The following is a 17,212-nucleotide window of genomic DNA, read 5'->3' on the forward strand; positions in this document are numbered from 1 at the left end:
AGGGAAGGGCAGGGAGTGTAGGAGAAAATGTTGCCGCACGCAAAACTCGCAGCACGGAAGCGAATGCGCTCGAATCCAAAAACTGGAGACTTGGCATGGAAAATTTGAAATTTAATCGCTAGCAATTAATTTGGCCCAAATGCAGGCAGCGAGTGAGGCGAATGAGGCGCCCCCACAGTCAGGCAGCTGTGCCCGCTGTGCATCGAGAGTTTGTTTGGGTCACAGCTGAACTCTCTATACTATATATAGCAGATAGATAGGACCCCTCGTATGTCCACCTGTATCTGTATTGAAGTCTCTGTCTTAGTCTCTCTGTCTCTGTCTCTGTTTGTTTGTTTGCTTGTGTGTGGTCCAGGGAACGTTGCACGTTCGACATTTGGCAACTGGTCGCTGTCGCTGTCGGTGGCCAAGGAAAATTGAAAAATTAACAAGTATGAAAAGTGCAATTAAAGTGGGCCACAATCGCCGACGCAGTTGTTGGTAATACGAGAAGCAACAAACGGCGACCAACTCGAATGCTAGGCGAGAGAGGATGACAACGCTCAACGTTCGATTTGCCAACTTGGCGTTGTCTCTGCACCTGAAACTGGGCCCGACCAATGTTGCCACTGGGCGGCTTATTAATCTGCTTTTAATTGCAACTACAACTAACTCGACTCCTTGTTGCGACTCTGCAACTTGGGTACTTGTTGTAGTCAATTGGCTCCTCCCGTTGTCGGCCAATTTGCCATTGATTAATGTGCGCCAATTGTGAAATAAATGTGTTGTTGATGTTTCTTTTGCCCAGGGTCTGTTTGTTTGGTAGCCTGCAACCTCTGGACACACGGGTGTTGCAGGTTTCTTCTTTGGCTCTCGGCTACGTTTGCAACCACGTTAATTGAATTATTGGCAGGGGCAAATTTGTGGCAGACACACATTCATATCGAAAGGAAGGCGTGTCGCAAACTAAAGTGCGCGCGGCCGGCTTATTGATTGTTGTTTGCTCAGAGGCGCCGGCCGAAACCATTGCAGCAACAGCAACATGCAACAGGCACCACAAAAGCTATCCGATATACCACTCCCAATAAGATTAGAGCAGGCAACAATATTGTTCTACTATTTCAGATAACAGGTGTAAAGTAAATAAATGACACTTACCTTATTTTTGTATTCAAAGTTCGGTTGAAGTTATACTCCTTTTAAAAGAGTGAGCAACTACATCTTATTAGCGAAAGCTTAATCAAAGCTTATTAGAACACACACAAAAACACAACAGACAGACTAAGGCTGCTGAATTTTTCACTTAAAGTGGCAGCTCAATTAGCTTTTGTAAGATGACCACTTCTGCATCTTATTAGCACACAAAAAAAAAACAAATAAAAGGCAGACTCAGGCTGCTTGCTATTTCACTCAATCAGCCTCTGCATTTTTGCCACTGTTGCATCTTATTAGCACACGCACACACACTTGTTCGAATTACATTTTCTAAGCGCGGCCAGACAAGAAAAGCCAAACACTAATACACTTGCACAGAAATCCACGAATCGAAACCGAAAGAAGAGCAACGATCGAAAAGTGCGCGCACGAAAGGAAACGAAAGTAGTTGAGTCCCGGAGACAGCGATAGATTAAATGGCGTCAGAAAATATGACCACTTCTGCATTTTATTAGCACAAAAAAAACAAATAAAACAGACTCAGACTGCTTGCTATTTTACTCAATCAGCACTCTGAATTTTTGACACTGCTGTATCTTATTAGCACACACACACTTATTCGAATTACATTTTCTAAGCGCGAGTTAACAAGAGAACGAAATTTGCACTTATACTTGCACAGAAACACACGAAACGAAATCGAAAGAGGAGCAACGATCGAAAAGCGCGCGCACGAAAGGAAACGAAAGTAGTGGAGTCCCGGTAATCAATGCGTACGAGCGGGACAACGATAGATTAAATGGCGCCAGAAAACGAAAGCTCGACTTTGCCAACCGGCACTAGGCAACAACAACGTACTGCAAATTATGAAAAAATGATTTTAAGCAAATAAACTGCAATAACTTTAACAAATTTTATACACCCGTTGCGCGCCTCAATACCGACAACCGTTTAGCACATATTTTAGGCCAATTGGACCAATTAAATTTCGATTTTCATGTAATAACGACGGAGCCACGACACGAAGCGCACTCGAGAAAACCGATAGGTAAGTTAGACTGCACGATAAGCGATAAACGATACGCGGAGTGGGGAGAAAATCGAACGGACGATTGGTAGTTGTGATGAAGACAACAAATCGATAGATCGTCCTTGAAAGTGCACAGCGTGTTTAACTATCGATTTCGAAAATTGCGCCATTAACATAAATCTATGTGATAATAGACGGGCTTCTGGGCTTCTTTCCTTTTGTCTGCAATGTGAACCCAGCAATTACGCAGCAAATTAAAATCAAATAATTTAGACAGTAAATTCGCCAAGCCATAAAAATCACATGCAAATTATAGTGGCTGCAAACTGCGCCTGAGAAATTGTTGCAATTTACGCGATGCCTTTGCCACAGCAGACCATCGTTGTTGCTGCTGCCACTGCCACTGCTGCTGCTGTTGCTGCAACCTCGGCTGCAGTGTCGCCGCTTGCGGCGCTTCAATAAAGCGCCCAATAAAGCCTTAAACAAATGAAGTTATTTGAGCCAATAAAAAATGGCAGCCCCCAAGATGATGAGGCGAGCATCCGACGGCGCATGTCAAATGGGCAAAATGACAAGTAAGCTACAGTCGAGTATGATCGACTGTGAGATACCCAGTAGCTTTAGGGAATGTGGAAATTCTTTGGGTAAAGTTGGAAGGAAGGAAAAACACACAAGTTTATTAAGATTTGAATTATGTACATATAAGGTTTACAAGTTTATTGATTTTAATATAAATTGTAATAATATGTTTAGTATAACATAAATACTATATACAGTTTATTGATTTTAGTTTAAAGTGTACTCAACATTTTTAGTATAATAAAAATACTATATATAGTTTATTAATTGTAGTATAAATTGTACTCGACATTTTTAGTATAAAATAAATACTATATACAGTTCATTGATTGTGGTATAAATTTTACTCAATATTTTTAGTATAATATAAATACTATATTTAGTTTATTGATGTTATTATAAACTGAAGTCAACATTTTTAGTATAATATAAATACTATATACAGTTAAATCATTTCGGTATTAATTGTAAATAACATTTTTAGTATAATATAAATACTATAAAGAAAGAAAACTGTTAAAATCCTCTCAAACTTCATTGGATTCCCGGGTATTTAAATGGAAAATGAAAAGGGAAAGTTGATGCTGTTGGCCAGCGGAAAATCGCTTTGTCTTTGCGAGAAGATGCTGCCACACAACAAATGCAACACAAGCACAACAAGTGCCATAAATATTGACCTGCTTCCAGGGCTCTGGAGCTGCCTCCAATCTGCTGGCAGCCAAGTTTGCAACTTGTTCTGTTTGCAGTTCTCTTCTTGGCCCTTTTTTTCGTTTGCTGTGCTTTTGCTTAATGCACACCTTCGAGTCGGAGGCAATTTGTTATTGTTATTGCTGGACCTGGCTTTTGCCTGGTCGAATGTTAATTATATGGCAACATGACTCTGGCTTATTTAAAGCTTTATTTATTAAAGCATTTAATGTAAATTGTTTGTAAATGCCAGAGGCTATCATTATAGTTTGACAGAGACGCTTTACCGATATTATAAATGTATGTATGCATATAAATCAATTCCGAAATAAAACCACCTCAACCACAACCAAAAAATCCTCTTTCATACTAATTAATATCAATGAGGAATGTAGAATGTTTATTTTCCACCAAGTTGCCAAGTTGATTCAAGTCAACACCCACGAAGTTGCAAGTCCCGAAGTCTCCGAAGAAAGGTTCGACGATGAAATTGCTTTTTATACCAGGTATCCAGAATTTTACACGGGTTTCATAATTTGATGACGAGCAAAAACTGGAAGAATAATAAATAAATACATAATAAATTTGTGGCAAAAGAAAAGAATTTGTGTACAAAAACAAAAGACATTAATTTTTAATGTATTAAATCAGCGAGATTTAGAACAGAGTCAGAGAGACTAGAATTTAGAATAATGATAAAGGTCAAATATGTTGCACTACTTTCTTAGAGATTATTTTAAATAATATTTAGAATTCGTTTATGAAAATAATTAAATTTCTAAATTTATGAATCTTACGTTCTTTAAAACATATATCTTTTCAATTTAAAATAAAATACTTCTTTAGAAAAGAATTTTTAATCTTTATTGATCAAAATTTATAGATTTTTTAAATGTTGTTTCCTTTAAAATATATAGTTTTTTAATTTAAAACAACAGAATTCCTCAGAACAGGATTTCCAATCTTAATTGATCATTTTTAAATGAAAATTAATAGATTCTGTTCACTTTCTTAAAATCTGAGTTTGAAATCATGTTAAGATGACTAATTTTTATCTATCCATTATAATTAAAGTATTATTTTTGGCAGCTTAGTTTCCAGTTTCCGTTACCGGGTATTGCGAATTCGTGCAATCTCGCTTGAAGCCCTTTTGATTTGCTTTCATTGCGTTTCGCATATTTGATGCGCATAAAGTGGATCATAAAGTAATTAATGCGCTAAAATGCGACATTAAAACGCTGTAGGGCAACAAAATTTCTTCAGCCTCAGCCTCATGCAACACTGAGGCATCTTCGTGGGTTGCCCCACAACAACAACAACAGCGACAACAACAACAAAGCGAGTGCAATCAATCTTTGGGGCAGGCGTTGTTTTTAGGGCGTGTTCTGTGTGCTCTGCGTTGCACCTACGCCAACTGCGCCCAGTCTGCGTTGTTGTCGTTGTCGTTGTCGCTCTTGCCTTTGGCTGTTGACTTGAAAAAGTCAAGAAGATTAAGACCCCAACGAAAAAAAGAAAAGAAAAAACAAGTAAAAAGTAAAGAAAGAGATCCCATAATAATTACAGAGTCGACATGATATTTTGGCATGCGTAAAAATTCTGGCAACGGTGCTTTCCTGACAGCGACTGACAGACAGCAATTGCCAAATATAATAAATAATTAGCCAGAGAGGATACGGGGCGTGGCCAGGCGAAGTGATGTGGCATGCAATGCATTAAATCAAATATTGGCTAGAGAAAGTACGGCCTGCGACCCAATTGGCCACAGATAACGACAGTGTTGTGAAGTGCGTGCATGTTCTTAGATAAGCTTACCATTTTGAGTAAAAAGCTCACGCTAGAGCAGTTGCGCAACGGTTGAGTGCGAGAGTGGGAGAACACTTCCAAAAGCTCTTGCGCTGATAAGCTGTTGACGTCCAGCAGCCGCGCATTCTATATTAAACAGTCCGCGGCAACAGGTGCACAGCATTAATTAATCAAAGCAATAGTAATTGTGTGTTAATATTTTGATCAGCATGTCGACAATTGTGCGTAAACTAATCAGCACTACAAATGCAGCAAAGCCGGTAGCGCCATACAAGTAAATACAACTGCGTGTGTTTGTGTGTGTGTGTACGAGAGTGAGAGAGCTTATTCTCTTTGTTTTGTTTTTGTAGTCAAGCTGTTGTGGCCGATCGCACTGTTTACGTCTCTGGCTGCTTGGGCTTGGACAAGGCAACTATGCAATTGGTGCCAGGTGGCGCCACTGAGCAAACCGAGATGGCGCTTAAGAATCTGCAGGCTGTGCTCAAGGCAGCCGATTCCGATATCGATAAGGTGGTGAAGAACACGGTGTTTGTTAAAGATCTCAACGATTTTGCTGCGGTCAACGAGGTGTACAAGCGAGGTAAGACTTTTTTAATTTTTGGTCGGCGATAAGGCATCTACATCAATTTGAGCTTATCAGCTTGACTAATAAATGTTTTTGCCGCGCCCCAGCAATCGTAAACACATTTAATTGTGCTCTCTGTACCATTAATCGCTTATCGCTGCTGCTCTTTCCAGTGTTCAACAAGGACTTTCCAGCCCGCAGTTGTGTCCAAGTGGCGAAACTTCCAATGGACGCGTTGGTCGAAATTGAGTGCATCGCATTGACTGGCACTGTTTACACGGTGCCCAACGAATAGCAATTAACGCATTCCAAGCTGTAAGCAAAGAGAGCAAAATATATGTAAATAATTGGAGTTGATGTGTTTAGTCAAGGTAAATAATTTGCATAATCCAACTTTGGTCACACCTGATCAACATTCAAAGGAGATGTCCTTAGTAATCAGTATATTCGCTAATATGTTGCAACTCTGGTCTCACTGGTGAAATGTAGCTGCGTGCGCAGGCGTCGCTAATGTGAAGTCTTATGTAAAAAACAAAATGGAGGGGGAGACACGGCAAACAACTTTGCATTTAAACCTTATATAGTTTACAATTTGCTGCAGCGGCAATTTATCTTTGTTTTAGCTGCTGTTGCAGTTGCAGTTGTTGTTGTTGTTGTCGTGCGGCTTTTGTATTATATTTCATCAAATGTTGCTGCATAAATCATTGGCAACATTCGCCACAAGTTGTTGTTGTTGTTGTTGCTTTTTGGCAATGTTGCTAACGGTAGCCGGTTAGTCAGGCGCCTTAGACAAAGCGTTTATTTCACATTCAAATTTAAAAGTTATTCATAATGCCGACAACTTGTTATTGTTGTTGCTCCACATTGATGCGGCTGCCTTTTAGGCTATGGACCATTTTTGGGGTCGCTTTTTTGTTTTTGGATTTTGTTCATTGAAATTTCAGTGAATTTGTCTGCCACTCGACGCGCGGCTGTTGCATGATTTATGAAGCTTGTTGCCAAACTGTTTTGCATGCACTGGTGTGAATATGAATGCTTTTCCTCCAATGCAGCACGATTTTATTATTATTGTTGTTGCTCTCGCTCTCGCTGTTGATGTTGCTGTTAATGTTTTGTTGCTGACGTTGTTGCTAGGCAACAACAAAACAACTGGCAACATGTTTAGCACCCGCAGAGCTGGCAACATTCATGTTGATATGCGTGGCGTGTAATTAATTCGAGGCGCATCACAAAAATTTACATGCATAAATATTGTAATAAATACGCATAAATTGATGACAACAAACTGCAACAAGTGGTGACCCGCTGTGCCACTTCAAGAGGGAGAGGGAGAAGAGGAGGAAGACTCCTCTTGCAGCAGACATTTAACATTAAACACCTACGCAACTCTTTTTCTGTTTTTGTTGTTTTTGTTGTGGCTTGCCTCGGCTATGAAGTGCGGCTAATTAATATCGACGCACAGCCAACAGCAAAAAGGGACAACACAGGCTTGCCACAAAGAGACTGCAACACCAACGCGGTGAAAGTGCGCATAATTTACACGCACGAGCCAAGGCAAAACCACCAAAGGAAGGCAAAAGGCAGCGACTTCGTCTGTCGTCTGCAGTCTGCAGTCTGCGGCAAAATTTAATACACAAATTAAACTCGCAAGTTTGTTGTAAATTTTTGGCAATTTGCTTATCAGCCAATGCGCTCAGATCGCGCAATCGCTAATTAAACAAGCCACATGCGGTAGCCACTGGAGGTGGAGAGCAACTTTACTGCCACTGAAGCGATATATCGTTGTTTCTTATTTTGCATATACATATATGTAAGGTAATGGGAAGGTACAAAGATTCAAAAAATACGTTACACTTTTTTTGGTATATTAGTATATTTTGGCAAATGGTTTAAGAAAATAGTAACGGAATGACTATGAAGCATAAATGGTTGACTGCTTAGAGTGTTTAGTATTTTTATACCAAAAAGTATATATTTCACCGCTTACGTTTCCTCTGTTGCGCACAAAAATGTAGCATACTTTTAGGCGCCAGAAAAAATTACACATTCACAACGAAATAAATGTCGCTGGATTGCTTAAAAAACAGTTGGGAACGTTAAGCATTAAAAACAGACAGTTAAAAATTAATCATTTAGTTAATTCTATGAAGTTGTTTTTTAATTATTATTTAAAATTATTACATTACAAAGAGTACTGTTATTTTTCTGTGAGAATGGCAAAAAGTCGATACTATCGTTTGGGACCAGCTGACTCCAGTGTGACCATCAACAGTAAACTAAATATTTCTTGGTATTAAAATGCCAAAACAATAATAAATTCGAATTTTTCAAGCATTATTTTTACCAATCTTGACAATTAATGAATAATTCATTTAAATAAAGAGTGAACTAACTGAATATATATTACAATTCAAGCCACCAAAAAGCTATTATAAAATTAGTGGCACAATTTTAGCAGATATACCAATATTATTTTTATTAGGTAGCTCAAAAGGCAGCGGTATATTTTGTCAATATACAATGGTATTAATTGCTAATTGAAATTGCGGTCACGCTGATCCACAGCCGAATTCTCATATGATTTTTTTTTAAAATCAATACAAATTGCAATGCATGATAACGTAATAAGCCACAATCAAGTGTATAACAAAACTGTGGCAAGAACGACAAGCGAGTGATAACAAGAAACTAAACAACAAATTCAAAGCAAACAAAGTGAACGCCGCAAACGCAAAAAGAAAAGGTACAACAACAACAACAATAGCAGAAGCAGCAGCAGCCACACACATACACGCGCAAACACAAAACATGTACACACATGCACAGACAGCAAAAACACACGCACACATTAACGCAGTTGGTCTCTTTGCCATGTATGAAAAAGTGAAATAGCAAAAAAAAAAAGACTTCAGTTTTCTACTAAAGAAAACAACAAGAAAAACAAAAACAACAGACTTGTGTAGCTGGAAATAGTGAAGTGACTTTAGTATTTGACTGATAAATTATAATAATTAATTAATTGCATGCAGTTGGAGGTACATTAAACGCACACAAACACACACACATAACAATTATTCATCGACGATTTCTAGCGCCCCGTGTGAGTTTTTCTTTTTTTACATTTCTCTTTTACTGCCTGACATTGTGTACGTGTGAATATAAGAGTATGCGTATGTGCGTGTATGTGTGTGTATGTGCAACAAAGTCGTTGAGCTGCTGCTACTGAAAGCGGACTAAAAGATCTCCTCACACACACACACACATAGATCCAACGCAGCAATCAGAGAGCGAGAGAGAGCACAACACACGGAGAGTTCTGTAACAAAGAGACTTAATCCGTCTGTCGCTGTCGCAGTTGCATTGCGAAAAAAAAAATAAACAAACGCAGTGAGCTTTCATCTTTCCTTTTCCTTTGCCCGTAGCCGACGACGACGACGACGTCCCCTTCGCCGCCGCCCACAAAGTTCATTAACGCAAAAAGAGCACGGCAACAAAAAACAAAAGCGATTAGAAGACAACGACGTAATCGTTTGTTTACTAGAAGAAGAACGCTGTTGTCGACGCCGCTGCCGACGTCGCCGCCGCCGCTGTTGCCGCGGAAGCTTTTTCGGCCAGTGCTGGAAATAAAGTGGAGGAGCAGTGCCGTCAACGCCTACAAAATATGAATCTACGCGGCAATCCGCCCAAGAAGGAGGGCAAAATGCGCATACGCGCCTTTCCCGTAAGTAGTCTGTGGAGCAACGATGAGCCAGCAAAAAATTTATAATTGCGCGATACAACGCGATAAGATATTACGTACACATAAACGCAACTGATCTAATAGATCAAGCTTTAGCCGGCGTTATAGAACACTGTCTAGCAACACAGCACAGAGTGTGGACATGCAGCAGGACATGTCAGGCACTATGGCTGGAGGATGGAAGCCCTCTAGCGGACATTTAAGAATTTCGCGATCCTTTTCAGCTAGGTTTTCCTCTGGGTTAGCTTAGCAGGCTACTGGGTTATTAAACATATAAATAGCAGGGCTGTCAGGTTTGAAATGTTTGATGAATGAAAAAGCTTCATCGCATTTTTAGTTAGTTTTTAAGTTCTCTCAATTTTTAATCTCAACTTGGTTTCGACAAATTGTTGTTGTTTGCCCAACAAACAAACACACAGACACAGAGAGAGAGAAGAGAAGCATCAGAAGCAGAAGAAGAGAGACGTGACGCATTATTGATGACGATACGACTGCAGCTGGACTCCTTGAATCCCTGTCGTCGAGGCGGATGTCAATAAGGCCAACGACGGCAACGGGCGGCCGCTCGCGTCCGGCTCCAGCAGCGAGCCAGCGCCAACAACACCAACACCAACAACAGCAGCAGCAGCAGCAGCTGGGACAGGAGACGCATCCGTTGCCGCAGCTGCAAGTGGAGCAGCTGCTGGCGCCATCGCAATCGCATTACATAATTGGGGAGCAGCGCTATAGCTGGGAGCGTGCGCTAAGCGCCTCGACTCCAGTGCGTTATCCATCGCAGGCGACTCCAGCATCGATGTACAGCAGTCGCCATGATCCAAGGATTGCACTCTTTGCCGCCAGCAACACCAATCAACAGCCGAATAATCTGAATAATCCAAGTGCTCGCAATAATTTCAATTTACGATGTCGCCACACGCGCAACATAACGCGTAATCCTCTCCAGCAACAGCAGCTTCATCAGCATCAGCAGTTGCCCCTGAATGTGCCACTTTTGGTGGCATCGCCACGCGCTTGCGCTGGCACCTCAATGCCGCCCCACAGCGAGCACTCGGTGCGTGCCACAACAGCGGCAGCTGCCACACAATTGCGTGATTTCGGACGCAAGTATCCTTTGTGGCTGCCCGAGTACAAGCGTCGTGCATTCAATGTTAGCCCCCCAAGAATAGCTATAAGAATATCTTTAATTTTCCACACTTTTAAACACTTTCATCCTCATCTCTTTTTTGCAGGCCTCCATGGATGAAAAGTATGTGGAGAGCATTTGGGCCACATTGAAGAATGCCATACAGGAGATACAGAAGAAGAACAACTCGGGACTGTCCTTTGAGCAACTGTATCGCAATGCTTACAACATGGTGCTGCACAAGCATGGCACTCGTCTCTATTATGGACTGCGTGAGGTTGTCTCGGAGCATCTGGAGCAAAAGGTGCGCCAGGAGGTGCTCGAGAGTTTGCACAGCAATTTTCTGCCCAAACTGAATCAGGCCTGGACCGATCATCAGACCTCGATGGTCATGATACGCGACATACTCATGTACATGGATCGCGTCTATGTGCAGCAGCGTGGCCTGGACAATGTCTATAATCTGGGACTCATACTCTTCAGGGATCAGGTTTGGTTCATGAATTTACCACGTTTAACTTTTAACTAATCACCAGCACTCTGCAGGTTGTTCGCTTTCCGGAAATACAGAAGGCGCTGCGCGAAAAGCTGCTGGGCATGGTGCTGGAGGAGCGACATGGCGAGGCCATCAATCATTTGGCCATAAAGAATGCCTGCACCATGCTCATCACGCTGGGCATCAATTCGCGCACCGTTTACGAGGAGGACTTTGAGAAGCCGTTCCTCTCACAGTCAGCGGCCTTTTACAAATTCGAATCGCAAAACTTTCTTGCGGAGAATAACGCTGGCGTTTACATCAAGAAAGTCGAGGCACGCATCACCGAGGAATCATCGCGAGCGGCGCTCTATTTGGACAAAGATACCGAGCCACGGATTGTGCGTGTCGTTGAGGAGGAGCTAATTAAGAAACACATGCGCACCATTGTCGAGATGGAGAATTCGGGTGTGGTGTATATGATTAAGAACTCGAAGACCGAGGATTTGGCATGCACATACAAGCTATTCTCACGACTAAAGGAGGAGGGCCTCAAGGTGATAGCGGACACAATGTCTGCGTATCTGCGGGAACAGGGAAGCATGCTGGTCAAGGAGGAGGAGAATGGGAATACAAATCCGATAACATTTGTGCAAAATCTGCTCGATCTCAAGGATCGTTTCGATCAGTTCTTGTTGCATTCGTTTAGCAATGATCGACTCTTTAAGAATGTGATCTCGGCGGATTTCGAGCATTTTCTCAATCTGAACAACAAATCACCCGAATATCTGTCGCTCTTCATCGACGACAAGCTGAAAAAGGGTGGCAAGGGCGTAAGTATTAAAACTCTTTCTCATTAAATATATAAATAATTTACTTGATTAATCATTTTGACAGATGAGCGAGCAGGAGATCGAGACCATTCTGGACAAGACAATGGTGTTGTTCCGCTTCCTGCTTGAAAAGGATGTCTTCGAGCGCTACTACAAGACACATTTGGCCAAACGTTTGCTGCTCAACAAATCAGTCTCCGATGACTTTGAAAAGAATATGATATCCAAACTAAAGGTGAGTTTTTTTTAAGTCATTTTATCAATTCAAATCTTGATTAACTCCACTTTCCTTTGCAGACTGAATGTGGCTGTCAATTTACATCAAAGCTGGAGGGCATGTTCAAAGATATGTCCGTTTCAAATACGATTATGGATGAGTTCAAGAGTTATGTAAATAATAACAATTTGTCATTGAGCGGTGTTGAGCTGACGGTGCGCATTTTAACCACCGGCTTTTGGCCCACACAGGTGAGAAGCATCTACTATTAATTACAAAGAAGATGCCTTTTATTTAATGTTTTATAATTCGTAGACGGCAACGCCTAACTGCAACATACCCTCTGCACCACGCGAGGCCTTTGAGGTGTTTAAAAAGTTCTATTTGGACAAACACTCGGGTCGACAGCTAACGTTACAGCCGCAAATGGGTGAGTTTTGGCTTTTGGAAACAACTTTGTGAACCTAAATTCAATGCTCTTCCACTTCAGGCACTGCCTACATCAATGCCGTTTTCTATGGCCGCAAAGCGAATGACAGCGACAAGGACAAGGATGGGCCAAGCTCAAGTTCAAGTGGCTGCGCAGTGCCCACCACAACACGCAAGCATATACTACAAGTGTCCACCTACCAGGTGAATTAGAATGCTCTCTCATTAATCTGACAAAACTGATCAAATTATCTCTCGATAGATGTGCGTCTTGTTGCTGTTCAACAATCGGGATGTGCTGACCTATGATGACATACACCAAGAGACGGACATACCCGAGAGGGAGCTGGTGCGCGCTTTACAATCGCTGTCCATGGGCAAGCCTGCCCAGCGTTTGCTGGTGCGCAACTCCAAAACGAAAACAAAAGACATTGAGCCCTCGGATGAGTTTTATGTGAACGATGCATTTGTCTCCAAGTTCCACAGGTGCGTTATGGAGTTTATATAACTTATTTTCTTGGCACAACTAAACCTCTTTCTGCCTGCAGGGTAAAGATACAAACGGTTGCAGCCAAGGGCGAATCGGAGCCGGAGCGCAAGGAGACGCGCGGCAAAGTGGATGAGGATCGCAAACATGAAATTGAAGCAGCCATCGTACGCATTATGAAGGCTCGCAAACGCATGGCGGTAAATCTCTAGTGAAATAATGTTTATCCACATCTTATCTGATATCGTTATCTTATTGCAGCACAATCTGCTGGTGTCGGACGTGACGTCGCAGCTAAAGTCACGTTTCTTGCCGTCACCTGTGTTCATCAAGAAGCGCATCGAAGGCCTTATCGAGCGTGAATATCTGGCGCGAACGCCAGAAGATCGCAAGGTGTACATCTACTTGGCTTAAAACAAACAACAATAGGAATGTGTGCGCAATCATCCTCCTTCCTCTCATTCACCACCATTCATCCCGCTCTCATTCTCAAGCTATATTAACAAAGCATAATACTCCCCTCCCTACATTTCATACTCCATCAGCTTCAACTTGGGATCTACAGTCTACAACTAAAATGTGCAGCTAAGCAGCAAGCAAACTGGAACAAAAACTACTTTGACCAAGAAATAATATAGAACTCAATAGACTCAAGTGCGAAATTTGTAAAAGAAGCCTGACATTCAAAATTGAACAGTTATTGCTTATTAGGCACCCTTGCTCCCTCCTCTTTCCCTTGCCAAGTGCTATCCATATTCAAATATAATATATTTTCGACTATTCTCAAAATTCTCCAAATACTTTTGCTATTTATTTTGAATACCACTTTTGTCACTTTCCTCAAGCAACCATGACAACACATAAAATACGAAAATTGTATAGCAATAAGCACCTCCCATAAACACACACACACACCAGCCACACACACTTTCACACTCATCATAGATACGGATGGAGAAGCGTACGCGAAGCAAAAATAAGAATTAATGCATAATGCAAAAAACTTAATTCTAAGCAGCAGTATAAATATAGCTAAAGTAATAAATTTATAAATGAATATAATAAATTTAGTGAGCGTTTGATGTACATTTTTACGTCTCCCTCCTCCTCCTTCTCCCCCTCACCATTTCCCCTATATCCATTTAAATAATCAATTAACATTAAATCCTTAAAACGTAAACGAAGAAAACGTTTCGAGACTCATGTGAAAAAGAGAGTTTAACACAAACACACATTTTTAAAATCGATTTTTTATAACTATATATATATAAAGCTAAACCACATATATTCGTGAAATCAGGCTTATAAACTAAATAATTAAGTGTATGAAAGTTGTTCATCTACATTCATTGGTACATTCGCCAACAACAACAAAAATGTTTGCCAATAATGTAAAAAAAAAAAACAAGAAAATGGAATTCATCTTTTTGGCACATTTTCTTTTTCTCTTTTGAATTTTGAATTAAGTGAAATTTGGAATTATTATTGCTGCAGAGTTACATACATATGTGAGAGAGTCCGTAATAATTATTATATATTAAGCGCAAGCGAGCAGGCGAAAAAGCACTGAGCAAATGCAAGAAAAAGAATTGTACATAATTTTTTGTTCTTCTGTATGGAAAAATAATATAAATAAAACGTATATGAGCGTTAAAATTAAGTTTGTATGAGTACTTGATTTGCAATGGAACACTTGGGCTATTTTGAATTTGAATTAACTTGGCGCGCACTTAGCGAGTGACCTGTTTATCGAACTTCGATAAAACGATAGTCAAGCTGTCATTAATAGGCGATTGAAGTTAACAGCTGCAAATGCTGTTAAATCGATTTAACAGCTTGGGGCTGCTGTTAATTTTATTTAACAGCTTGGTGTTGCTGTTAAACCAATAAACCAAGGTGCTGCTGTTAATCTAGTGTTTCGATTACATCGATATTTTCGACTCGGAAAATCGTTTATAATATTAGTCTTCTACAAAGTAATTTATCAAGAACTTCAATCCAACAAAATACAACATTACTTATTTTAATTAGACACAGTTTTTACCCTTATAAACGAACGCAGAGAACGAAGCCATTTTTATCAATAAGCGCAAAAGCCTTGTCGATATTTTTTATATCGACAATCTTATCGATATTATCCCAGCACTATTCTGCAGCAATTTTCTCATTTCATTTGGTGGTGAAACGTGCGGCAGCTTTTTTCTAACAGCTTGTCTGGGGGAAGTACACATAAATATCCTCAAACAAATATCTTTAAAAGTTTGAAGTAAGTGTCTGATACATTTACAATAGTTTATTAAATATAAATGTATGAAGTATAAACGTGAATTCTAGATATTTTGTAATAAATATTGTAAGAATGAATTAAAAAATATATAAAAATGGAAATGCTTAATCGAAACACAGAAATTTTAAAGTTTAGCAAATATATTTACATGCTTTCAAACAAATTATATTTGTGATAAGATAACTGATTTGCATAGACACATGAATCATGTTTAATCGATATACGTAGCTTATCAGCAAAGTTCGATAAGTATCGGCAGCATAAGCAAGAACTTTAAATTTTAAAAAGTGCGCCAAAGTTGAATAGAAGATGGGTAAATAATTTACAACTTTTGGTTGAAGGTCTTAGTTTTTCTGGCTCATCTCATTGGAATTGTAGTCGTTATTTTAATAAAATAGTAATAATAATTCACAATTGGTTTTTATAGCTCCATGGATGATAAGTACGTCAAGTATGTTTGGATTATTCTTAAGAGTGCCATTCAGGAACTACAGAAAGATAATCCTGGAGTCTCTCATGAGGAGCTCTATACAAAAACCTACGAAGTGGTCATGAACAAACATGGATTTCGCATGTACAACGGACTAAGAGAGCTGCTGACAGATCACTTAAAACAAAAGGTGCGAGAGGAATTGATCTCGAATTTGAACAGGAATTTTCTATCCAAGTTGAATGAAGTGTGGATTGAGCATCAGACCTCAATGCGCATGTTAAGTGATATGCTTGGATACATGGATCGCAGCTATGCCGAGCCACGTGGATTGGAGAGTGTCTACATTCTAGGATTGCAATTATTCCGATATGAAGTAAGCTGCAAAAACTTAATAGAAAACTTAGCTATAACAATGCAATTCTTACAGATCATTGAGTTTGAGGACATCAAACAAGAGCTGAGACAGAATTTGTTGGATTTGATAAAAGCAGAGCGATTTGGGGAGTCCATCAATGAGTTAGAGATTAAAAATATCTGCACAATGCTCCACACTCTGGGCAAAAATACGCGCCACGTTTATGAGAAGATTTTCGAAGAACCTTTTCTAGCTCAAACTGGAAAGTTTTATGATCTGGAAGCGGAGAAGCTCTTGGAAAACGAAGCTGTGTATTTTGAGCAGGAAATGAAGCTGCACATTGAAAAGGAATCAGCTCGACTCTCAAAATATTTGGACGAGGAAACAGAGCAGAAGGTTGTAAAATTGTTAGAAGAAATAATTAAGAAATACAAGACTTAAGATGCCCATTAAACTATTCACAATGCAAAGTTCAACAACTACAAAATGCTGGTTCAGCTGGTAAACAAAATGTAAATTGAGCTGCGTACGTGTCAAGTTTGGAATTTGCAAGGGGATTTCCTCAGATCAAAGTCTATAGTTTAGACACCAAATGATAAGCAAAGTCGATGTATTATTCATTTCGAGAAAGCAGCAAAGTTCGGAATATTGTCAACAACATTTTGTAAATTTGTTAGAGTATTAAATAAAAAATAAATGCAGCTTATGCAATGCAAATAATAAAAAATATATTTTCGTATCTATAAAGATCTGTGCAAATCCAAGAATTTGCCACACAAATAGTCAATATTGTGTGCTCTGCTCTCTCACCCACATCTAATTTGTAAATAAACTTATCTAACTCAAAAATTTTATAATTATTTATCAATTAGATTAAGCCAACTTTTGCTCTACACTTTTCAGAGATGACTTGCTTATTGGCTTTCACTATAAATATGTTAAGTTCTTTGGTAAACACAGAAAAGCAAAGACCGCGACCGAAACTGAAACCGAGACGAAGACAGCAACAGAGAGAGAGAGAGATAGAGATGGGAGA

At 39.9% G+C, this 17,212-nt stretch overlaps 3 protein-coding genes across 4 annotated transcripts; all 3 read left to right on the forward strand.

Annotated features, from left to right (window-relative positions):
- The first annotated feature begins 5,345 nt into the window (after positions 1-5,345).
- Positions 5,346-6,150, forward strand: LOC133850502 (rutC family protein UK114). The gene is made up of 3 exons (XM_062286627.1): positions 5,346-5,507; positions 5,584-5,813; positions 5,972-6,150. The coding sequence occupies exons 1-3, from the start codon at positions 5,443-5,445 to the stop codon at positions 6,091-6,093; spliced, it is 417 nt and encodes a 138-aa protein (XP_062142611.1). The 5' UTR covers positions 5,346-5,442; the 3' UTR covers positions 6,094-6,150.
- Positions 6,151-8,352: 2,202 nt separating this feature from the next.
- LOC133836805 (cullin-3) lies at positions 8,353-13,517 on the forward strand. 2 transcript variants are annotated; one of them, XM_062267403.1, is made up of 11 exons: positions 8,353-8,541; positions 9,221-9,519; positions 10,767-11,150; positions 11,207-11,968; positions 12,033-12,203; positions 12,266-12,436; positions 12,501-12,615; positions 12,676-12,818; positions 12,877-13,100; positions 13,163-13,301; positions 13,363-13,517. In XM_062267403.1, the coding sequence occupies exons 2-11, from the start codon at positions 9,460-9,462 to the stop codon at positions 13,513-13,515; spliced, it is 2,322 nt and encodes a 773-aa protein (XP_062123387.1). In that variant the 5' UTR covers positions 8,353-8,541; positions 9,221-9,459; the 3' UTR covers positions 13,516-13,517. The 2 variants fall into 2 exon arrangements, with proteins under 2 accessions (XP_062123387.1, XP_062123378.1); XM_062267394.1 differs by lacking the exons at positions 8,353-8,541; positions 9,221-9,519 and adding an exon at positions 9,852-10,684.
- Positions 13,518-15,243: 1,726 nt separating this feature from the next.
- Positions 15,244-17,012, forward strand: LOC133850812 (cullin-3-B-like). Its single transcript, XM_062287022.1, has 3 exons — positions 15,244-15,367; positions 15,816-16,194; positions 16,249-17,012. The coding sequence occupies exons 2-3, from the start codon at positions 15,820-15,822 to the stop codon at positions 16,615-16,617; spliced, it is 744 nt and encodes a 247-aa protein (XP_062143006.1). The 5' UTR covers positions 15,244-15,367; positions 15,816-15,819; the 3' UTR covers positions 16,618-17,012.
- The last annotated feature ends 200 nt before the right edge of the window (positions 17,013-17,212 follow it).

This window comes from Drosophila sulfurigaster, chromosome 2L (assembly GCF_023558435.1).
Source record: "Drosophila sulfurigaster albostrigata strain 15112-1811.04 chromosome 2L, ASM2355843v2, whole genome shotgun sequence".
Lineage (NCBI taxonomy): Eukaryota > Metazoa > Arthropoda > Insecta > Diptera > Drosophilidae > Drosophila > Drosophila sulfurigaster.